This window comes from Athene noctua, chromosome 14, assembly GCF_965140245.1.
Source record: "Athene noctua chromosome 14, bAthNoc1.hap1.1, whole genome shotgun sequence".
Classification (NCBI taxonomy): Eukaryota; Metazoa; Chordata; class Aves; order Strigiformes; family Strigidae; genus Athene; species Athene noctua.
In genome coordinates, this window is record NC_134050.1 from 20,329,357 (window position 1) to 20,354,485 (window position 25,129).

The following is a 25,129-nucleotide window of genomic DNA, read 5'->3' on the forward strand; positions in this document are numbered from 1 at the left end:
TCACATCCAGTTCAGCCCAGAACTACACCTTATTTCTGAGTTAGAGAGACAGCAAGTACATCTGGTATGCCCCTAAGACTGTGCAGGCTGAGTTTTACAGGGTTAGATCCTTAAGGAGCTGTAGTGTGACATTTCTCCCCAGGTCTGAACATTCAGATTTTTGCCTTTGAGAAAGGGCTGTAGAAGTGATGGGGTACACCCCAGACTCTGCCCATTGTGGCACCTCCAAGCAGCTGCTGAGCCTGGCTGTCAGGCTAGGCAAGTGATAATTTCCTTTAAAAGTAGAAGATAGTTTTGTTGTGGGTTTGGTTTTTTTAACACTTATACCAAAAGTCACATTTTCATCAGTTAATAGCAGGTCCTTTCACCAGTGACTTGAAGCAATGTGGGCACCAAGACAAGGACTCACAAAGTGGAAATAAAACCCAGCCATTTAAAGGAAGAGCTCAAGCATAAGTTGTATTTACAAATCAGCTGAAAGTAGGCTTAGTAAGTAGTTTTAAACTGCCTTTACAAAAGGCAAATCAGATTGACCATAACTATTTTGAAGTTAGCTAAGAACCGTTTAACCACATTACAGTAAGCGTTACGACCAGCCTCTGTCCCATGACAGAAGTGCCAACACCTTTAAAGAGCCGCTCAGCCAGTGGGTAAGTCAGCTTCAACACTTGGTGACTATGGGCAAGGGAAGATGGTGCTCCAGTTCCTGTCTGCTGCAAGTTCTCAAAGGACACTTGAAGAACTTGAATCTAAAAAAAAAAAAAAGACCCAAACCAACAACCAGGAAGAGTGCTCTCCACTCCTTAGTTTTGCCTCCCCCGCGGTTGCTGAGCCTACCACGGCGCCCCAGGGGAATCCCTCCCTCCACCAGCAATGGGCATTACAGAAGGCACAAGATGGAGCAGCCCTGCCCTCCTTCAGGGCCCCTCGGAAATCAACCACTGAGCGCTGGGAATTGGCTAAAGCAGCCTTGCCAGGGAACAGCTTCGCTTCCTCTCAGGATTTAACAGAAGCCACCTCACCCCTAAGAAAGGGCTTTGCCTCTGATGCAACCTTGTAATGCATTCAGTGCTACTGTGACAGTCTCCTTCCCTTTTGGGTTCCGAGAAGCATGAAAGGCAACGGATGAGTTCAGAGACGGGAAGTGGATTCTACAGGAAGCCTTTGGCATCCCAAGGGTAAGTTCAAGACAGCTCTTCCACCTCAGTCCTTCTCAGCCAGCTGCAAAGTTCTTTGCAGAACTGCAACGTTTGTTCCCACCTCTTTCATGCCCACCCGCTGCATTGTGAGCAACGGGACCTGCTAAAGGAAGCCTTCAGTAGCCCAGAGGGCACCTGGCTGAGCACAACACACACACTCTTACCTGCTGTGCCACTGAAACTCAGCATATGCTGGTAACTTCCTGGTTTTTAGGGTAGTTAACAGCACAGATAAAGTGCTTAAACCTAAACTTTTTCCACCTCTAAAACTATAGACTTGCTACTCTTCAGTCTGCGTTTGATCACTTGCTTTAAGCACCTTTCCACACTGGCTGTCAGTATTTAGTTTCACAATAAATGCTAAAGAGACATTCAAGTAGCTCATTGAGCCTAAAGCTTAAATTAGTCCGCCTCTGAAGGGAAGCACAAGTACTTCCAGCACAGATCAAGTACAGAAACAGCATTCATTTTATATTTGCAGATATAACGAAGACTTAAGAATATCAACTATAATGTTTTTAAGTGCTTTATATTTATTATAAAGTATTAATAATTGAGGGTATGGAAAATGACTCTCTATACTAGAGAATAAAATGACAGCTCTTACAAGTTATGTGATACCATACATGAAATGCTGCACATTTTTTCAGCTGCTTGAAACAGTATTTGCTATACAAGTGAAAAAGGGTAGACTTAGAAGTTTATTATTTATAATACAGTGTGTTAGAAAGCACAAACAAATAACATTCAAAATAAATGAGCTCCCAAAAATCTAAAGAAATCTGTAGATGACATGTACACAGATTATACTCAAGTTTCAATATACACATTGTTCCCCACAAGACACTCCACTTTACTGGATTGCTGGGACATGATGAAAACTGAAGGTGCCAGAAAAGCACCTCCCAAGTCACATTAAGCATTGGATGGGCAGAACAGCAATTTCCTGAAGTGTTCTCCACAGTCTTTGGCTCTACTGTTTCTTACAGCCATACACTGTGGCAACACAAGAGAGGTGGGCTCCAGTTACAAGTATTGTCAATGCCAATCCAGTTACCTGGGGAGTTGCTAGAGCAATTCAAGGCACTCTGCCCAGCGCTGCCAGCCCACAGAGCGCCCTGCGCAGGGGACAGCGTTGCGAGACAACCGGGCTGGGCTAAAGCATGTTCTTAAGGACATGGAATGAACAGTTCAAGACAAACTCCTTCAGAATGTCCAGTTCAAAGTTCATTCATACTTCACTTCACAGGCACACCAGCTTAAGAGAAACATTCATGTGTGTGTAGGTTAACACCTGAAGGCGTAACTGCTTCAGCATGTTTAGTTGCTTTATGGTTAAGTGGTGTAACATATCAGCAGCTTTGAAGATAGTGTTCGTGGGGCATGAACCTAATCTCACAGTAAGATTTTAAGCCTACTTCACAGTTTAACAGTTGTCTCCTTTGCTTTTCCTCCTCCTTAAGAGGCAGTGTCTACAGTGAATCACCTTTTACAACTGCACCGCTTACAACAAACCATAATACCAACACCCCCCTAGGAAATGTACTCACAGTAACACTGCTCTGATGTATGTGGTATTGACACTTAATTGTAAGCTTCTCCCATAATATAAAATACCTTCTAGATCAAAAAAGATTTAAAGATATTGCACTGTTGTGTTTTACGTTTGCCTCCCAATCTCATTCCAAGTATTTACGAAACTGTAAACAAGTCATTTTTATACAGTCTTCAGTACTGTACACCTGCATTCCAAGGAACTGGAATCCAGTGACACCTTCGTTAGAGATACAGTAGCCTAAGCACAGTGTAAGTTCTGTCCAGCTGCCCTCTTCATACAGTAACCAACAGGCCACTCCTCCCACATTCACACCTTCAGCTTCCTTTTCTGCTCAAAGTACGCATCAAATCTGGATAACGCGTATTCCTGGAGAAATAAGGGACAGTCAGTGCTCAATACAGGAAACACAGCCGAGTTTTCTTATTTCAGATGGGGAACCATAATGAAGGTATTAACTGTGTTACTTCCTTAATCCACTGTCTCAAGGCATTAATGAGTTCTGTTTGGAAGGATAATCTCTCCAGAGGTGGTGTGGCCCCTTAAAGTTTCCTCCAATCTTATTTCAGCTCTAACACTATTAGCTGCTGCCAGCATGTCAAAAAACAGGAGCTAAAAGTTTAGGGTTTCACTAAAAAGGATGGCTTCCACACCACTCCCTGCAGGCTATTTGGCATCCCTGACAGTTAGATCACCTTACAGTACACGGAACATGTATCGAGTTAAGACTGATCCGTTTCTCAAGTACAAGCAGCTACCTGGCACTGATACTCTTGCACACCGAATACCAGCGTGTTGTTACACATGCACTTTGACTACTCAAGTTTCTGAATTCACACTTACTGCATGCTAGCTTCCCTCCTGCACACTATCTCTTATTGCAGAATACTTCACAACAAGGCCTGGCATGTTAGGCTACAGTGTCTCTACGCAACAATGGGAAGAATTTCTGAAGTTTTTATGATCTTAAGATGTTCTTTACATTAAGGAAAGAGTACAAATTAATAACAAATTGATTTTAAAAAGCTTTACTCCAGTTGCTGTGAGAGGCCATTTCATTCAACTTCATTTACTTTCTGATAATGTACCACAGGTTAGAACATACATTTTTAGTTACATGAAACTATGATTAAATAACTTACCAGGTAACCAAACTCAATGGATGAGATCTTTGCTTGTATAATCGACCACAAACCCCAGAAGAAGTGTGATGCAAGGGCAAACCTGAAATTACAAAACTGTGTTTATTGAAATACCCAGCTAAGTCACCATGCCTTATTTCAATATCCTGTTAGAACAGTATTGCCTAGTTTGTGGATGTCCACACCTTTTCTTCCACTATGACATAAAAATAATTCCATTAGCTTCCCCATGGAGTAGTACTTTGTGTACTCCACTAATAGCGTAGATTACATCGCTAAAGGTTACAGTGGACAGATTTTTCCTTACCACATACAAGTATCTTATAATCTCTCCAGGCTGAAGTTTCTCCAGGCAGTGAGGTATACAAGTATCAGTGTTTCAAGATACATCTGTAGAAGACAGGTTACCTGTTAACTTCTATCAACACTTCTTCTTCTAGTTTGGACTTCTCTTCATTGCTCAGATTTTCAAAGCCATCATGGAATGCAGACAGATAACTGGAGATAAAATGAAGCTAGAAGGCAAGCAAACAACAGTTACAACTCTGTCTCAGACATATTTGCTTCCTTCAGAAGTAGGCAAGCCTTCTAATAAACTCATTTATTTTTCCCAAACATCAACAGTGTTGGACTTAGCTTTAAGATCAATGGTGGTTCTAATTGCTTGGAAGTCTGATTTAAGACAAGCCATAATATTAGGACAGACAATATTTTGCTACTGCCAACTAATTTCACAGCCAAGTCCACAACTATTGGACTTTTTGTGGTGGAGAGCTACACAGGGCACACAAACTTCCTAATAACTATCCAGGGTAGAATATTTAGTATGATTTTCAAATCAAAGGTCATCAGGATTACAGAAAGTGTTACATTTGATGAAGTCATGGAGGAAAGTTCTTGGGATAGACCAAGTCCAAAACAGAACTGGAAAAGGGAGTTAAGATTTGAAGGCTGCTAACACTGGCATTTTACTGATCATGTCTTACACACCTACCTGTTGCTTCTTTGAAGGATATTTAAGAACACTTGCTTTGAAGAATGGGTACTTCTCATATGTGTAATCATACATCCATTCACAGAAGTGATTTCCAATGTCAAATCCTCTGAAAAAAGAAAGAGATAAAGACTGAGTACCTCAATATTTACCTAACTCACAATCTGTTTTTGCTTAAGCAAATCCAAAATCCAGTTTAAAAGCACAAGGCTACTTAGAACTTACTGCAGTTTTGCTAGATGAGAGAATTGATGACTAGAATAAAACTTTTTTGCAAGTTATTAAAATCAGTTAGTAAAGATGGGCAGTTAAGAATGAAAGCTACCAGCTACGTGAAGATACTAGCTTTGCTAGCAAGTTTTATACCAATGAAGACAGTTAAAAATACTTGACTATATACTACATCTCAGCACAAAAGTCAAACACATCTCTAATACTAGCATTATTGCAGGCAGAAAGGTCACACTCAAAGTATTTAACATATCCCACTTTTGCATTACTGGAATTCAGGGTTCCATTATGTTCCAGCTATGCCAATGTTTAATGATCCCAGTGACTCCACACACTTAGATCATCCTTAAACACAGGGACTAGGTGACTGAGGTAAGAACAGAAAGCATTTTGTGTAACCATGTAGTGAAAAACCTAGGATTACTCTCATCTGCACAGATGAGAAAGCCATTTAAACAGCTGATGAAAGAAGTGCAAAAGCAAACCTGCCCTATATACGTAATTACACACACAGTCCACCATTCCCCTCATCTCCTCACTAGAAAGAAATTTTGACATGCAAGCAGGAACCATTTGTGCACAAAGAAGCCCTCTAGTCTGGACAAGGAGCTCCAGCAACTTCAACTGCTGTATGCTTATACTCAGCACCATCGGGACCAGAGCTGTTCTGACTAGTTGTATTTGCTGTCCACTACTAATAGAGCAGAACACAACTCACTGGATCAGCAGTGCAGCACTTTCTACATGCTACAGTGAGAGAAAGTCATACACCTTCCTGCTGAATAGAAAATAAAGTGACTTACCGGTAATTATAGCTGCTGTATTCAAAGTCAATGAGCATCAGCTTTTGGTTTTCTGAATTCTCTCTGCCTTCCAGAAGCAAGACATTACCTGAAAATTTTAAGATAATACAGCATATTCAATGAAGTCCCAGGAAAATTGCAGAAAAGCAGTAACGTACCTTAATTGTTGTTCACAATCCCAGTTATCCCTTACATCTGTGCAGACAAATGACAGGAAAAGCCAAGCTGCACTGGCTGTGTACAAGCTCATTTGAGGCTGAGATATATACTATAAACCTTATAAAGCAGAGGTAGATTTGTTCTCCCAGTGATCCTGCTTTTCTAGTGTTGGGCTGGCAGCTAACTCAGGTGACACAGTCAGCCCCAGCAGCCCTTGCTGAACTGTTTCTTTCCACAGCTCAGGATCTGAATTATGCAGCAATCTCACATACCTGCATGGCACTACCACAGGTCACACTACACTTGGGACAGGAATTGCTTTTCAGCAGCCTGAAAACCACAGATTGATCACTGCTATTCTAATATGTGCCATAACCAGTACCTATAGAGCAGCTTAGCCTTTTCCTTTATAGCAGAGAAGCTGCTTTATCTTTCAATTCACTTTCTCACTATGATTGACCTGAAAGACATCAAATCTGTCTCTGCCAAGTGTCAACTAGTAAATAAATTTAAGAGTAGTTTTAATTTCTGCAATAGTTTGTTCCCTCTCCACAGGTACATCTTTTCTCTATGCCATACCCTTGCTCCAACAGAACAAGGTCAGTATTTCACCACCCCCACCTTGGAAATTTAGGTTCCAAAGCTTGCCCCAGCATGCTCCACCTCCTCCAGTACTGCACCTTGCCACACCAGCACTGAGACATCGAACTCCACCTCTGTTGAGCTAGCTCTTCAGAGCTCAGATCAGTGGCTTTTTCCCCCTGTGCTCTCTATCTTTATGTGCCTATCATTCAGAGCAATTCCCTTCCAGGCCCATTCCTCAGCCTTGGCTAACAAAGGCTGGGACTGCCAAGAACACAACAGCCCTGCATATAGTCCTAGTGTAGCACCCTTCCAGCTCAGCCCAGCATGCCCACTGGACAGGGAGCACGAACACAGCAAACCCAACACCTCTCTAGACAACTGGCTCAGAAAAATGTATTCCCTCCATAACTCAAAAAGCACTAAAAAAGGTGGATAAGGTTTTTCTCAATGTTTCTTACCAGTAGAAGCTGAGAACTGCCAAGTCAAACCACCCTAGCTTCCATTTTCACCATTCACTGTACTTTTCCAGTAGCTTTCTTTCAAAAGGACTAAAATATAACCTGCCCTGATCATATATATATTACAGACAGCTAAGAAATGGTCTTAACAGAAAGTACCCAAGGCTCCCAGCACCTCTGAGCTGTATTAACAGAGCATGCACACACGTTTGGCTTAATCCAGTTCTGATAGTAGGCGTTACCAGCCTGAAGGGCCGCTGAAGCCAGTGCACTTCGTGTTGCAGCTGTTGCACACTGGGAGTGCACAGGCTGCTGGTTCAGGTCAGCTGCCTGCACAGTGCCCTGGTAACATGACTATCTCTCAGAAAGCAAACAAGTGACCAGAAAAGGCTTTAATACTGCATCACTGAACAAGGTCATGAAATATCAGCAGCTTACCTTCTTGACAGTCATTGTGGCAAAATACAACCGGTGAGAAGGTAGCTTCAAGCATAGCTCTAGAAAACAACAGTATCTTGTAAGTAACAAATCACTAAGTTCAGTTCCACTCCCAAGTAAAGAATGGATTTTGTTGTAAGAATTCGAAGCACTATTCATTTCTAGCAAGACCCTATTTTCTCATTTAGAAGTCCAAGATCAGGACAACTAAGCTGGACTTCACTGATCAGCAAGTCAGATCAGCAACTGATCGTACCACTTAGTGGTCATATGAGACTCAGGTTGGTTACAGAAACAAAACCAATCCCCAGCTCGTAATACAGTATTATACAGGGTATTATACTGTATAATACAGGGTATTATACTATATAATGTGTCTGACATTATATAGTATAATATATAATAGTACACAATATAATATAATATATATATAGTACACAATATAATATAATACATATATAGTACACAAATTCAGACTGAAACTGTGCAAATTGGAAGGCAGTGGCAGACAAGCCTACCTTAGATTTTTCATTTCCTGGGGGAGATTGTAACTGAGGAGTTTGTTCAGTTTTCTAGTTCTGGATTCTCTGGTAAATTTAATCCTCAGCACTTGATTTAGATATCTGTTAAAAAAAGATACAATAGTACAGCGTTTGTGACTAAGTATGTTAGTCTTCCCATACTAAGATACCATTTAAACTAAAATCAAGAAAGTTTAAAAAAGTTACTAAAGAAAGCGTTATTCTTCAAGGTCATTTAAGTTCCTCAAGTAACTATGAAACAGTTCCTGGATACAGTGAGAGCTTGTGCTCTCAGGCATTCAGGAAGAACAATCTGTTTATCAAAATTACAGCAGGTCACCTTTTTTCCATAAAGTATTACATAACTTACTTTTCCATTGTTCCAAAAAGCCACTTAGGTTCTTTATTAAATGGCATTTTCATGCCATGAAATCTAGCCATCTTCTCAGCTATTTCAGCAGATATGTCAGGTAAGCTTAGTTCTTCAGTACTTAGTTTCCGGCTCTGTAATAAAATACAGTATTCTTAAAATAGTTAATTTAAAAATTGTGATTAATTACAAACACCAGCATTAGTCTCTATGTAGTATAGTATAAAATACTAGCATAGTACTCAAGCAATATATTTTTCATCCCAAATGAACTTACAAAATTGCCCTCTTTGGAAAAGCCAAGTTAGCCAGCCCAGCTTACTTATAACTTGGTTAATTCTCTTCTAGATCAGTACCTGGGGAATACCAGACATCACACTAAGAATACATTCAAAGTAGATTGGGCATAAATATTTAAGAACATCAAAAGATCTGCTCTTGTCATTGTTAAAGTGTTACTCCACAGCTTCCAATGCTATGTTTGGTATCCAACAGGCTTTTTGTCTTCATTTATTAGTCTCTGTCTCAGCTGGAGAGTTTTTAGATATCTCTCCCTGGCAAGAGCTATAATTGGGCTCTCCAACACCCACTATAACTGTATCAAATTACAGCTAGCAATTACTCTGTGCTGCCAAGTATTCCATTCCCACATCCCTGCTTTTCTGAGCAGTCCAGAGACCTTCCTGTCATGATCAATTAAAACAGCTACCAGCAGCCCACTGACTAATCATGCACAGGACTTACGGGAATGAATTCCTCCAGTCGCCCTTGTGGAAAGATTCCATACAGCTTTGGGCCAAGAGCTCTCTCTGCAAGAATGGCAAACATAACACTTTCCAGAACCATGGCTTCTGCCCCCTATGAAAAAAAAATTAAAGCATTAGCTGGTGCTTTCACAGAAATGAACTTAGGTGTGCAGAATAGCCAAACTGCTACAAAGTGAGAAATTTTGGGGTTAACTTTAAAAACACGACTCAACATTTTACTAACCAAAGTTTCTTGACTAATAACAACTCATAGTTAGCATGGGAGCAAAACAAATATTTTGCTTTCAAGTTTAAAGCCGGGGAGGAAAATCTGTATTACTTAACAGGTACTGTTGGTGGGCCAGGCCAAAGGAAAACTATGCAAGAACCAAAACACCCTCTCCTCCCTAACGTGTGGAAACTCTGCAAATTCATTTCCTGAAGGAGTTTATCCTACTGAAACACAGCACAGGAACTATAAATATTATCCTTGGCTATTTTAACACACTTTGGAACACCGCCTCACAAAAGGACATTTTAACTATGCGAGTGAATGAAGTGAATGACTGAACTAACCTATTTTTCATTTAGAAGAATGACTTACAATTTGTTTCCATTAAGCACATTTTAGGTCTTCCCTCTTTCTATTTAAACTCCTGCTAAGGAGCATGTGTGTGAGTAAACATTCTTCCTTTTCTACCTCCAAACATACCTCAAATTTCCATAACTTTTCGTCAAGATTTTCCTTACATCAATAAACTCAGTCCATAACAATCACAAGCAGATAGCTTTTTAATATGGATGTTTAAAAATTAATAGAAATATGAAATATGTCTCCAAAAGACAGTTAAAATCACTGAAGTAGAGCCTTCCTGATGGGTAAGATTAGCTGTAAGTAAACACAGAAGCCACAGTATAAATCACTACAACTAGCAATTATGTGAACCATAATCCAGCTGTACTCAAATCCTAAAGGTCTGCTAAGCCTCTGCCTACTTTTAAGCAATTCATCTCAAAGCCTGACCCATAACACTTGAAAGCGTAAGAATTAAGAGCACAAAATTAAGAAAGCTCTCAGATATTTCAGCCTACAGAGCCTTTGGTGTTACTGTAGTCACTGCAGCAAGTAACTCTTTCTATACAAGTTCCACTTGTGAGTACACTCCAGGCAGTTCTGCTGGTAAACTGTTTTTATTTCTGGCCCACACCTTATTATTCTGGCATCTTCAAGAAATTCTGGCATTTCATATTGAAGTGTAGAAAAGACTCATATAACTGTTCTGAAGCATTAACTTCAATAAAAAGTGAGTCATCAAGAATATCAATTAAGAGTTTAAGAGGATTTGCATATGAACATATTGCACCCATGTCCTCCCATTTTACCATCTCACCTCCTTCAAGCAGAACTAAGGCAAAAATACACTTTTAACCATTTCACATGCCCTCACCACCACAGATCTGAACTATTCAGTTCAGAACTGAAGCCTAACGCCAAGCACCAAAAAGCAAATTAGATAGAGGTTACTGAATGTCTACTCCATTACCAGCTGATACTGAATTTGTCCATGCATGGCACAACACCAGGGTGTTTTAAAAGAGTGATTACAGCAATCCTGTTGGTTGTTCCCATTAAGATGTCAGTTCCTTGTTTTCACATCTTACTGAAAAAACAACTCATGATACTTGGATAACAGCAAGTGCCAGATGTTCTTCATTAAAATGTCCCTCAATGCATCAGAAGTGACAACCAGAAATAGTGAAATTACCAATTACTCAGCAGTGCACTTCTGGGTTACTTCTGCCACATGTCTGCCCAGCCCTAGTACTCTAAGACACACTTAAAAGTTTAGAATCTTCAGATAATCACAACTACACAACTGTAACTATCAGCAGTGTTAACAAGGATGGCTGCCTCTCCATTTAAGGTCTTCAAGATTAAAAAAGTACAGACAAATATTATCTAAAAGCAGTAGTATAAGAATATTCAAGTTCAAATGCTCTGGTGCCTGACTCAAGACAAAGAATTTCAGAGCACCAAAAGAACTTCCTCTACTGTAGCAGAACTGTCACCTGAGAACAAGTCCAGTGAGAGCTCTGGAATGACATCATCTACATATCCTGGGCACAAAGGCTTCTCTTTCAAGACCTGGTGGACCTTTTACCAAGCCTCCCCTCCACACAGTAATGTCAAGTACAGGTGTGGAAATAAACTGCTAAGGATATTAGAAAATTCTACAGCATACTTCATATGGACACTGAACAAATCTAGGTATCTAAGTCTTCAGTTAAATGTTCACTTTTTTAAAGGATCAAGCATTGTAATTAAGTAAATAATGCATCTCAATGCCTTGAAATACGCTGCAATATACTTATACTGCCAAGGCAACAACCTGTTGTTTTAAGCTCTGAAGCTCTCAATTGTAATCAAACAGATGTAACCATGAGCACTTGTATGTAAAACAAGCTTCTGGAGATTTGACCACTCTCACTTTCAAATGAATACTTAGAGCTGAATGTTGAGTTTTAAACCCAAGAGTTATAAACACTCAAGACTTTTCCGGTGCACAACTCCAATTCAGGCAAGGAGAAATGAGAAATCAAAAGCCTTTCTGTACATCAGTTGGGACTGAAGCTTTTGGTTTATTCTTGCCTCAACAAAAACCTTACTATAAAATACCTGAAGTAGTAATATTTTGAGAAAAATTACCCATAATTATAAAAAAAATCAAGGTAAAACACAGATAATCCCTGCTAAAAGACCCTGAGCTGACAGAAGACTACCCCATCTCTAGTCACAGCTGTCAAACACCAGGCAGCTCAGTACCGCTACAATGCTTTTGCTGGGGATCCAGAACATTTCAGGACTACCCAGTTTTTCTTCTCTCCAAAGGGTGACATTAACTCCTCTGAGGACTTAACTACAATTTTTGCCTAGACTCAAGAAAATCAACAAATCCATCCTGACAGGAACTCTTAAGTACACTGATCAAACAGTGAAGTTTGAGCACTATGGAATTAATAGCAGAAAACAAAAACCTATCGGCATAGAATCAATATTTTCAGGCAAAGACTGTTCTGAAGTTCAAAGCCTTGCTTCCTGTACTGCAAAACTTCTATGAGCTGCTGGCACCAGGGTGGGGCTTTTTTGCATTTTTATTTTCTTTTATAACTTTAGGAACTTTTTTTTACTGGCTTAGGGCAGGGGAGAAATCAAGCCACCTCCATTTTTCATCTCCTGAAGAAAACTGAGGAATCAAATCAGTATTTTTCAGTTCAGTCTTGGTTCAACTGATTGAAGCTGTTCCAGTAAACTTAACTGAAAGTTCAACAAAACTTCAAAAGCAGTCATTCAACAACAAATTTTAAAACCAGTTTAAACTCACTAGAAAAAGCACAAATGCTTGAACCGTTTCAGATGGCATTCCCAGTAGGCAGAAAATACAAGGGGAGAAAAGCAGCACTTATCAAACAAGTAAAACGTACTTCGCCCCACTCACTGCCAAAACCATTACAGAGCTGAAAAATGATAGTACATAACAAGCAAAACATCTGGCTAACATGCTGCAATGTTATCCCTTACTGAAAAAATACTGCCAGGGTAGAAACCTACATTACAAAATTCTGTTCAGATGACTATGAAAAATTACACTGAACTACACATTATGCTGCATGAGCAGAAATGCTTCCAAATGCAAGAACTTTGAAGTCTGCAGAACACAGATGATCCAAGAACAAGGCTAAATTAGAAAAAATTGTGTTCAAGAGAAAGTTGTCTCCAGCTTCATATACTTGCCTCAGAAAATAGGGATATGGCAGTGTACTGATTCTCCTCTACTAAAGGAAGGCCTAGTATTAGAAATAGTGGTACTGATACAAGTGTTAGAAATGGTAATAAACCTTTTAGAGTAGAATGGGGGTGTTTCTTATTAATGCGGAATGCTTAAATCTTTCCAAACTATGTACAGACACCCACATTACGGTGTTACTTCTATGAGCAGATTTATTTTCTTCATTACTGTTTAAGGTTTCTAGAAACCGCCTAGACACCAGGTGGAGTAACTACTGGTTTAGAACAAGCAGGATCACCACATTCCTCTATCACCTATAAAATTCTGTGAAATAAATGAATTTAGTTACTCACTTGTAAGTCATTTTCCTTCTGAGACTGTACAGACTCTCCTTTATTACAGGACCTCTATGAATGAGAAAAAGCAAACACAATGAGAAGATGAAATTTAACATGATTAATCTGCAACCACCAGAACAAAGGGAGTAGAAGTGCCAGCTACAATTAACTAGATGTCTCAAGACTGTCTTGATCTGTGACAGCTACAGCACTAGCATCCATCTGACCTGACCACCACACTATTTCCACAGTCCCAAAGTCTTTCAAAAGGATGTGCCACTGAGACAAAGCCACTCCTGTAAATAGCCTGAGAGCTGATTTTTCAGGTATGTTTTTATTGTTTCCTAGTATTTCAAAGTAAGATTTCAATGTATGATAAGCTTAGAGGAACATTTTTAATTAAGAGACAATTAAGTCCCTCTGCATGACATCTGGGATATTCTTCTTGCAGCTAAAGCACTTGAGATACATTACAGAGAGTACATCAAAGCCTTACAAGGACTATTACAAGAGGCATGTTATGAAGCTTGCAAAGCACTTGCTCTTTTTCCATTACCTTATTTTCCAATTTTCTTGTGACTAGAATATCCTTATTTACAGCATGCTGTCTAGGCTATATGGACAATGTCCCACTGGCCATGCAAATCCAAGATTTCTCTTCAGATGAGCTGCCCGTGTAAAGATGTCTCAGTGAGAACTGCAGGATACTAGCAAAACTAACAAATTCCATGCAAAATGTATTGTTCTAGGATTGTTAACAGCCTTTATAAAGCAGTTTCAGAGTATCAAACCATACCCTCAGCAACTGAACCCTCAATGGCACATGCTTTTAATAGAGTGCACGTTTAAAATTCAAGATGTAATAAAAACCTTGTCCTTTAAAGGGCTTGAAGGTAAGGAGAAGAGAAAGCAAATATTTGCTTAGAATTAGTGACAGTTTGTGGCTGCTATTTATGTTGCAATTCCACCGTTGACTGTTTAAACCAGACTAGCTTTAGAGGCCCATAAAGGTAGCCTGCATCTCCACCTTCTGAACAAAAACGCTTGATTCATAGAACCACGTGCATACCTTTCTGTTCCAAAGCTCTAACATGTCCAAAACAAGGGTGGAAATATGAACTTAATGGAACACAGTTAAGCAACACCAGCTGCCTTAAGTACAGTACAACAATCTAATGATTTACACAAGCTATGCAGTTACAGTATTTCAGAAGCTATAGAAGAAGTATAGTTAACATGAATCGATGGTCTTTCAGCAAGTACTTCCCATTCCACTATGATAGTAAGTTTAAAACAAGACAATATGAAAACTACTATTAGTTTATATTCCTTTCAAGGAAATTAATAAAGTCAAAACATATTCACTAAAGCTAAGTGCATAACTACTCAATAGTATTAAAGTCATTTACAAAGGGCTTCTCTGAACAGGCATGTCCTACATCAATACCACTCTTGCATCTTACAGATTTTTCTTGAACAGTCAGAAAGTTACTCACCATCCAGGAGTCTTTCCTGATTAATGGTGCTCTCAGAATGGTTCAGCTCATCAGAAGGTAAGCAGATTAGGCTTTTCCCTAGAACCTGAACTGGCATCCACTTTCCAGAAGTCATACTGCATAAAGAGCTAGCCAGTTCTAAGAGTCCACCTCAAATTAGTGTTGGAGATAGCCTAATGGCATCTACTGTGCCATTAGAAAGAGACAGTTAGGGATGTGTACTGCAGAGTCATTAGAAAAGGAGACTTCTGCAGCATCCCTTCCTCTTTTCTGTTCCCTCAGCATGGAGCATTAGTGTCCAGAGGAGAATGAATACAAAGTAGTTTGTAAATAACTTGCAAATACGAATGGGAGCTTGGAGAGGATCAGTCTTCACAAGTGGCCATGTGCTCAGCCTAGAATTAGGAAAGTCACCAGTACATGTGGTCAAGGAGAACGAAGTAAGCAGGATGCAATTTTATGTAACAGAAGTTTAAGAGTTTAACTGATGTTAAAGTGGTAGGGTTTGATCATTTTTTTGACCACACAATCACCTATGAGAACAGTAGTTCAAAGTGAAACATCTCATACCATGAGGTATTTGAGCTACATATTTCACTCGTGTTCTTGCCTAAACCAATCAAAACTTTGTTTTTTCCATGAACTCTAACAGCTCACTCCAACTTATGTCCAATTCTGGGAGCTACTGACCTCAACAGCAATGAGGAGATTTTAATTACCCACAATAAGAGAATGACTAGTAACGGCTGGAGGTTTTTAATCACTCCCCATAGAAATATTAACTAGAAATGGACACATGTCCTACATCTTTATTATTTCTTTAAATAGTTGTTCGGTGTTTCTTTTACTGTGGGAAGGTTTATTCTCAGAGCAGATTAAGAGAGCTCACTACAGTTTTAGGAAGGGAGGACAGCTGTATGCAGAGACAACAGAAGTTTGTTATAGAGTCTACTTTGTGATCACGTAAATTGATTTTAAGGCAGGAAGCTTCAGGTACAGGATGAAAGTCCTAGAATGGGAGACGTGTTGCACATTATCTGATCTGTGATCAGAAGATGACCAGACAGTGTTTATACATCTGGCAGTTTGACACAAAAATTGAGTTCTTCACCACTTCCTCCTTAATGCCCCAGATTTATTTCTCTTGTAGCTGGAAGATGAAAAGCTGTATCAAAAAATCCCAAATGTATCAAAAACCCCAAATGATGCTTGGCCAGAAAATCCTGTATAGAGAAGGAACTTGCACCTTTATTTCCCAAATAATCCTTAGCTCTGCCCACAGATTTAAATCTTACATTATAACTCCATTTTTCTGAGTTTACTTAGCTTTAATAATTTTCAAGAAATACTTTGATTTAGGCAAATCCTGAGGAATTCAAATCCCCAGGAATTACAACATTACAAGGAACTACCTGAGAGGTTAGAGGCAACATATGCAGGTGAAACTTTTCTTAATTCTAGAAGCTATTGAAAGACATTGATCTGAATGTCAGGGTATGGGAAGACAAACAGTTTTAGATTCAGCACTATTTCTACTTCTAAGAATCTGCCGTTGATCACTGATTCCTGCCAGACCTGAAGCAACTGATACTAATTTGCTGAAGTCCTACAATCTAGCATATGAAGAATAATTCCTGGTTCAAGCCCTACAAAAGCCACAAAGACATCTCTAATCCTCTTCATTTCAAGTTACCATTCTCTCATGAGGGAGCAGAGGAAAGGAAGGGGCAGTACTTTGGTATTTTGTTACGGCTGTAAACATTCAGATGCACAGACAGTAGCTGGTGCTACTTAAGCCTTATTTTTAAACAATGAAATCCAGTACTAAAGAAAATGAAAGCTGTAGAGAATGCTCCGACTTCAGAGATCTCATACTATACCGTGAATCGTGTCTGTCACCTGGAAACCAGAGTGCTCTAGGCACGATCGCATGGGCAAGCCTGCAGCAGAGAACACATGCATATACAACTAAAGTGGTACATTACCCCCAGAATACCCTTAACTCCACCCAACACAAATATATCCCCATAAGAGGTGCTTGGTTTCTTTCAAGCCGTCTGCCAGTGCCAGGGATTTGTAGTTACTCCATGCTACAAACAGACATGGACACCAACAACCACAGAAGACGTTGATAATTACAGTTACACAGCAGTCTGCATTTTATTTAGTTACAAAAAATAAAAGGCAGCAAGGCAGGTATGGAAAGAGATTTACCACAGAACTGTGGCAACCATTTATATTTATTTTGCATCTGCTCACAGAGAAATTGAGAGACCAGAGAGGAACATTAGATATACTGGTTTGGTTTTCCTCATTTATATATAAGATTTTGTTTTGGCTGTTGCAAAGTAAACAAGCCCCAGTGAATCAGAGTTCAAGGTTCTTTTGACATGTGTAAAAGAATGGGAATCAATCCCCAAGTTACCTTTTGATAGGTGAGCTTTGAAGAAATTCACCTTAATTATTTTTGGATGCTATCTTATGTTGAAATCCTATCAGCATTTCTAAGATGCAGGAAGTTTTGGTTGTTCTGAATTTAAGTAGAAACACTACAGTGATCTGCATATGAAATCCAGTCTTAAAGTCTGGACATTAAATGGCATATTGTTGGAGAACCTTTTGTTTCAGTTGTTTTAACACTGATAATAGCCAACAGTTAAAGACAGTTTGACATGAGGAAGTTTTACTTTCAATGCTCCCCTTTAAATTTAGCAACTAAGCTGGAGCAAGAATAAGTGAAGCAGAGTAAGACATTTCCCATTTTTCAACGTAAAACATATCTGCATTGTGCCTCAAACATTTGAGTTTTAATGTGGTTAGTACTTTAACCTGTCACAAGCACAAATACTTGTCTTAAAAAAAAAGTTCTGCTCAAGGATATACTCAAGAGAAGTCCTTGATTTTTAAACATCCATGCCAGTGCGACCATTCGTAATAATGGCCGAGCCAGCTCAGTTCATCTCCCCCCCAGCTCCCCCCAAAACAGTCATGCACACAAAAAATTGGCTTAAACACATCAGCTATGACAGAGGAAGGCACAAAGCCTTCCCTGTGTGGCAGCTTTAGCCAACTGGCATGGTTTATATTGGATGAGTTTCATGTACTGACATTTGTGTCTTCCAAGATTCATAATAAGCAAACTGGGGCTATTTTCAAACAGCAAAGAAGGTTCCTTTAAAAGGTGGCTCAAAGAATTATGGTGCCAGTATCATTCACTCTTACATTAGTATCAGGTATCTGTTTCTCACTTCTAGTCAGAAATTTAACTTAAGCTTGTCTTCTGTATGTACAACAATTTGGTGCAGATTGCTATAGATCTATAGTATTTATAGTAAAGGAATAAGAAGAGCAGATATTATCACTGGTTTGTGCTCCAATTTCAACAGAAAGTAAAATGGACAAGAGTTAAAACATGCTACAAAGGCTCAAACAAACAAGTGGTAACTACTAATACCCAGTGGCAGGTACAATTAAGTCATTGAGAATTAAGTCACAATTTTAGCATAAGGTCTCAAAACTTAAACAGCATCCCTTAATTTCTACAGGGCTTTAGACTTAAGCAACATTACTAAAAAATATCAAATTACTCCATCTTAACAGGCTTGTCATAAGATTCTGCTTATGCCACCCAGAAATTCATAAGAATCCTAAGTGAAGTTTTCAAAATACCCCAATAAAACAGTTTGCTTATATTTTAACCTGCATTTAAGGTAGAGGGGCTGGAAGAGACAAATGTTTGTCGACAAAAATTGTGAACCTCAATGCAATCTGAAAGTTTTACCTTGGGACTTTCTCTGCTTACTTAACCTTTAGTGAACTGCACCAACAAGAGCAGTCATTTCACTGCCACTATGGAAATAAAGGAAGTTAGACATCTCAAAAGATCCTTCAACACCAAGAGTAGAAAGGTTAGAAAGTTATGAACACACTTTCAATTTTCAAACCAAATTAGTTCTGATTTTAGAGCCCAAAATTTTATTTTGATTTCTTCAGTGGATAGGGGCACAGAAAAGGCAAGTTAAAAAAACCCTGAGGGAAGAGGAGGGCAACCAAATCTGAGTCTAATTTACTTTTCCTTTGAAATATGAGGGAAAGGCCACATTTCTTCACAGCTTTAGGGCAACAGAAGTTCTACCACTACGGTAGTTTTACAGCCCATGTTCCTACTCAAGCCTTCTACATATTCAGTCAGCATTATATTAAAGCCATTAATTCTGAAAAAATCTTAGTATCAACCCTAGGAGCCATTTCAAAAACAGTTTCTCACCACCTTTTTTTTCACTTTGATTTTGGTTTCTCTTAACCTAAGGACTATTTAAGCTTGAATTAATGAATTTCTACACACTTTTCTTGTTTAACAGTTTAACTTTCCCAACACATACAGTGGTGCAGCCAAGCATTTCATGCTATTTCAAACCACTGGAATCTTTTACATATTTCTGGTAAAGTTTGGTACCACAGGAAAGTTAATACCTCCCATACTATAATAAAATAACACTTTAAAGCCAGTTAAGTGACAGTATCCAATGAGATTTTTAATAGTAAGTTTGGTCAAGGCAGTAGAAGCAGGAAGAATGGGCTGAAATTTCAGGAACAGTCAATCTCCTGCAGATATTGGATCAGTTATTCGAAGCAAGTGACAGAGTACTGAAAGATATCAAATTAATGGATAATAAAACAAGACCCTCTCAAATAGGAACAATTGTCAACATCCAGATGCAATTTTATGAAGCTGCAATTTTTCATGAGGTTAAACACTTATGAATATTTATTTACAATATAATCAAGTGTCTAGCAGAGATGGGTAAGAAGATCTGCTGTTCACTCCTACAGTAATAGCCAGTAAGCTTTAGAAATCACCTTCAGAAAGTATTATTGATTTTAAATCTTACAATTTGAAACATTTGCCAACCACTTCTCTTAAGGTTTGCAAATTTCAATGCTATTTACACTTTATTAACCAAATAAAAGTAACATTAGAAGAGTTCGACAAACATCTGGCTAAACTTCTATGCCAGTTACAAGGCATATCACACATTTAGGAAAGCATGTTTGGGAATGAGATGGCTGTACGGTATTGATGTTTGTGCTTCATTTTTATTCTAACACTATAAATCAGATTTCCCAGCAACACAATTACCCATGAGATCTAATAAAATACTTGAGCACTGTACAAGTTTGACAATACCTTCAACTTTAATCTCCAAGATTCTTAAATGCTACCAAGATTAAGATTAAGCAGTTTAGTCTCTTGCAATCTTGCTAGTTATGCCAAAGTCCTACATACTGTACAGAAGCAAACTTTAATAACTCTTCTGAAACACCACAGTCCAAACTTAACACATAAACAAAACATTACTAATCAAACAGACAGCAAATGAGCCTTCAGCTGATACACACCAGTCAGGATCTGTATAGAAAGGAGTGTAAGTTCTGGACAATAACAAGCTATGAAGAAAACTGCTTTAAGCTAGCAATCTACCCCAGTACCACTAAAACACATTCCCAAAAGGATAAAGCAGCACACACTTGTAGTGTGTCACAAATGAAGATCTCCAAACATATCACAATTAAGCTCCAGGAACCCTCCCACTCCCAAAGCACTCTACGTACTCACCATCTGCAGGATTGCACCATATAAGCGCAGGAGAACTTTCCGTGGTTCATCTGCAACTGTCTCAATGGTGTCAGGTAGCGAGCACTGAAACAGCATGTTGCTGAGGCCACCTCTGTCAAGAGAAAGGCAAGCTTATCAGCTAACTTGGATGAGCACCCGTTTAATTTTCTACAAATTAGAGGCGTACTAATCATCCTTTTAGTACAATTAACTGATCAACTCTAACATGAAAAACAGTTTTCCAATGGCACCCATAACTCTTGACATATAAGGCTTATATGAAAAAAAACCTGGCAGCTTCATGCTTCTTAATGCAGAGTTCAACATCAAGATCTATTGATTCAAATTACAGCTCAAGCTGTGAGCTAACTGCAACTACGGTAAGATGCAGACTTCTGTTAATTATTTTCAGGACTTCTAGAAAGCAGTGCTGGAGTCCTGTCAGGTACACCTGGTTGCACAAACAAGAAGACAGCAGAATAAGCCTAAAACCATGCAGTGAGAATTCAAACTTAAGGTTTTATAAAGAGCTGGAATCACAGCTACAAAGATTTAACCCCTTACCTGTGCTACAGCATCACTGATGAAAGTCTTATACCATCATTCTTAGGGACTTGTTTTCAATTTTGAAATTTACAAATTAAAGCAGTTCTTTAAAATAAAGAAATTACTCATGAATTTGTCAAAACCAAAGTCACCCTCAGAATCTTACCAGGTAGGAGACAAACTAGGGAATCCTTTGCTTCAATCACTCATGGGTTATACATGCTTGCTGGCTTTTCATATAATTAGTTTTACAATGGCATTCTTCCAGGAAAAAGTCCCAGACTTGATTTTCAACAGGTTTATCAAGTTAGACAGTTACTAGATTAGAGAAGCTAAGTTTTTTGACTTGTAGTAGCCTGCAAAGAACACCAGTCTACTCAATCCCCATTTCCTCTGCTACATTGTCTTTCTGCCTCCTCTTCACTATCAGTATGTTCATCAATAAGATTTCAAATTTCCCTCCTTCACTAGATTTTTCCCTATTATTTCTTCTTCTACTATCAGAGGAAAGAAACAGTGAAACCTTTGGTGTACTTACCAAACAAATGTAAATCAGCTCTGCTGAAAAAACTTGTCTGCCTCACCATTAAAGAGTGAACCTTCAGAAACATACAATCCAAATATAGCAGTAAAGGGATGAGGTAGCACAGATTTAAGAAAGCAATTTTACTTGTAGCATGCTACAGAACTCATGGCACTAACTCTAGAATTTAAATAGTAGTACCTGTCACATTGTCATTTTCTTCACAAAGTTTTTCAGAACACCCAAAACATAAGTATTTATCATTACCTTGCAGCAAGCTTTGATTCCAGGAATCCATGGTAGATCCATGCAGTGGCTAAAATGCAGTTCTTAGTCCTAACCTGACACCCCCTCAAATGCTCTTTCAAATATTTTCTGGATTCTCAGGCAGTGGGGAAGTAGTAAAGGTTGCTAGAGAAAAAGGCTACCAAGAAGTAGACAACATGTATGTATTGACTGGGAGATGACACAGAGGAAGAGGGCTGGACTACATATTCAAAGTCAAAAACTGAGAAGGAAAAAAGAAATCTCAAGAAAATAGGGTAAAACAGCAGCTGCACAATATGCTCAGAAAAGACAGAAGAGAACCAGGTGTCTTGGCAGGCAGCCAAAAAAGGATGTTTAGAGACAAGAGACATGAAGTAACTTTGAACCGTGAAGGTAGAAAAAACAGATGGAAAGGATATCAAACAAGGAGCAAAGCCAGACTATTTCAGATGCAATTCACAACATTGGTTGGTTACACCAACTACACTTCTGGCTTCACTTAAACTGTGCTAGACAGGTTTTAAAAAAAAATCGACACCATTTCTAAGTCTCTGCTGTAGATTTTTGAGAAAATAAGAACTAAACACATCCAGAAAATACCTGACAAAGCTCAAAATTCTGTACAGTCACGTTAAACACATGCTCAGCCAGACACTTCTTTTTTTGTACCTCTCTGGCCAAACAGGAGTGTCTTACTGAGGCTGACCTCTATTAAATATGTTTCATTATAGTTTTATGCACTTAAGACTTCAAAAGTTACATCTAATCAAAGAAATCCATAAGGGAGTCTGATAAAAGGTATTGTTCTCCTGAAAGGTCAGGAGACTCAGCAGCTTGTTTAAGGGTCAAAAGGGCATATCTCACTCTTACACAGATAAAACCACCAGTTATCTACTGCTACAAATTAGGTGAAGGTAAGCCCTTCCAAAAGGGTCACCTATTTTCAAAGCTTCCCATAGCTTTCCCCAAATCACACCCACAGCCGTTAGATGTGCTTATATACTTGCATTCTAGTTAGATGCAAATCTATTTCTTTGCTTTCAAACAAGGACTGGACCCCTTCATCCTCTCATCCCAAGCACCTCACAGCTGCTCCCGAACATGCCTTGCACTAAGGCAGCCAAAATGGCAATACTGACAGACACACTGGAGAATGCACAGCGTGCTGACTGCTGCAGAACTGCAACAAGTCAATACAATGCTGCACTCCCCGTAGATGAAAGTGGTGAGAAGACTTTTGCCAAAATGAATGCAACTGCCAATTAGCATGGTTTTACACATTCTAAAGTCTCAGCCCATCCTCTCTCCCTCCCAAGCCAGAAACCATTGGAAGTGGTGTCTCAGAGGGGAAATTTCTGAGAAATGCAAGAGTAACTGTGATAAAACCTAAGGCTTTAGAAAGTAAGGACCAAAGTCAGCAGTACACACTAATAAGGATAAAAACAGAATTAAGCAAGTCAGATTACCGACATTATCAGACTAGACTACTGTCTAGGAACAGCATCAGCCTTCTAAAAATTCTCTGCCTTCATAAACTTATTATGGTCACGTCAAGTGAGGAAAAATGATCTAAAAATACAAATACTACCTGCACTAGCTTTCAGTGAGTCGCTGTTTTAATAAGGCTTTTAAAATACATTTACAAGTGAGCATGATGGGCTTTGATTATACTTTTATATATCAGAGTTCTGTCAACAGTTTATGCCCTCTCTTAGCGAGTAGATCTGCATGTATTTCATGTATCAACAGAAGTAGAAACACTAGAAAAGCAAACTCAGGACTGAAGAGGAGAAGCTGACAACCATATAATTCTATGGCATCCTTTGAAACTGTGACTCTACACTTGATCGGGCAGAATGATCAAGCACTCAGCCACTGGACAAGTCGTCTGTAAAAACTCTGAACTAACACCGGTGTAACTGGCACACAGGATTGATACAAAAAAGGAATTCCTCAAAGAAGGCAAGGATCTCAAACACATTACATATGGCTTCTCGAACATCCTCAATTTACATATTTCTGCCCCGCCAGCTTGCTGAGTCACACGCACTTGTTACTATATATGCTAAAAGATGATTCACATCATCGATACACCGCATTCACCTGCTAACTTCTGCATTTGAGAACGGTCAGGCCCACGCCACAAAATGCTTTTTTCTCAGGAGGGAGCTCGGTGCAGCGGCTGCTGCCCGCTCCACCACTTCTACCGTCAAGGTCCGGGGCCCCTCCCCCGGCTGAGGGCCGAGGCGCTGCCGTCGCGCTGCAGCACCAGCCGCCTCGCACCACCACCCTCTCCCGGGCGAGGGGTTTGCCGCAGCGGACCCAGCGCCTTCCACCTCCCCCCCCCAGGCCGGGCTCCCCGCGCCGAGGCGGTGGGTCCCGCCGGCCGCACACCCCCCGCGCCGGTGCGCGGGCTGCCCGCGGCCGCCCCACAGCCAATGCTGGGGGCGGATGCGCAGTCGCTCCCCACGCGGCAGCCAGCTTACGCCCCTCCGCTCAGAGAAGAAAATTTAGGGTGTTTTTTTTTATTTAAAAAAAAAGTAGAAGTGGGAAACCCTGATCTCCCGCAGCGCCTGCGGCAGGAAGCGGCCCCGCCCCCGCCCCACAGGGACCAGCCACCCCCCCTCAGCGCTGACCTGATGGGGCTGATGCGCAGCTGCTCCTCCCGCAGCCCCCGCCAGGCCCCGGGCAGGAACTCCTTACACCACAGATACGCCTTGCGCCGCGTCCGGGGGTCGAGCGGCGGCTCCTCCTCGGGCGGCGGCGGCAGCAGCAGGGCGGAAGGCGGGGTCGTGGCGCCCCCGCCTCTGCCCGCCGCGACGGGGTCCTTCCCCTCGGGGTCGGCGTGAGCCAGCGGCGAGGGGGGCTGCCCAGCGGCGGGGAGGACGACGCCGCCCCCGCCGGCGCTACAGCCGAGGAGGAGCCCGAGCGGAGAAGGGTCGGTCTCGCCATTACAGAACTTGGTCTTCATGGCGCGGGGGCGCGGGCGGGCCGGCAGCGCGCGCTCGCTCGCTCCCTCCTCCCCTCGCACGCGTCCTTCCGCCGCCAGCGCCAGCGGCGACTGAGCCGCGCGCCCGCTCCCGCCCCCCCTTTTATAGGCAGCGCGGCACGCGGGCCCGCTCGCCTCGCGCTCCCCTCTCCTCAGCTCCTGATTGGTCGCCGGCTCCCGCAACGCCCGCTGATTGGTGAGGCGGGGAGCGGGAGGGGCGGGCACGGAGCGCCGCTGATTGGCCCGTCCCCGGTTGTCCCGGTGACCGGCGCGCGCATCTCGGGAGCACGCGGGGGGCGGGAGGGGCGCGCGCGCGCAGCGCAAGGTGACCCCTCCCCTCTGCCCCCCCCAGCCCGCCCGGCCC

The 25,129-nt window shown here is 40.7% G+C and overlaps 1 protein-coding gene across 3 annotated transcripts; it reads right to left on the reverse strand.

Moving 5' to 3' along the window:
• Positions 1–337: 337 nt before the first annotated feature.
• CHKA (choline kinase alpha) lies at positions 338–24,825 on the reverse strand. Of its 3 annotated transcripts, XM_074917813.1 has the most exons (12): positions 24,413–24,825; positions 20,441–20,552; positions 13,343–13,396; positions 9,200–9,313; positions 8,456–8,589; positions 8,083–8,187; positions 7,565–7,623; positions 5,925–6,012; positions 4,891–4,999; positions 4,305–4,411; positions 3,897–3,978; positions 340–3,123 (listed from the first exon to the last, which is right to left on the reverse strand). In XM_074917813.1, the coding sequence occupies exons 1-12, from the start codon at positions 24,745–24,747 to the stop codon at positions 3,064–3,066; spliced, it is 1,359 nt and encodes a 452-aa protein (XP_074773914.1). In that variant the 5' UTR covers positions 24,748–24,825; the 3' UTR covers positions 340–3,063. The 3 variants fall into 3 exon arrangements, with proteins under 3 accessions (XP_074773916.1, XP_074773915.1, XP_074773914.1); XM_074917815.1 differs by lacking the exon at positions 9,200–9,313 and having other exon boundaries at positions 338–3,123; XM_074917814.1 differs by lacking the exon at positions 13,343–13,396 and having other exon boundaries at positions 339–3,123.
• Between the last annotated feature and the right edge of the window lie 304 nt (positions 24,826–25,129).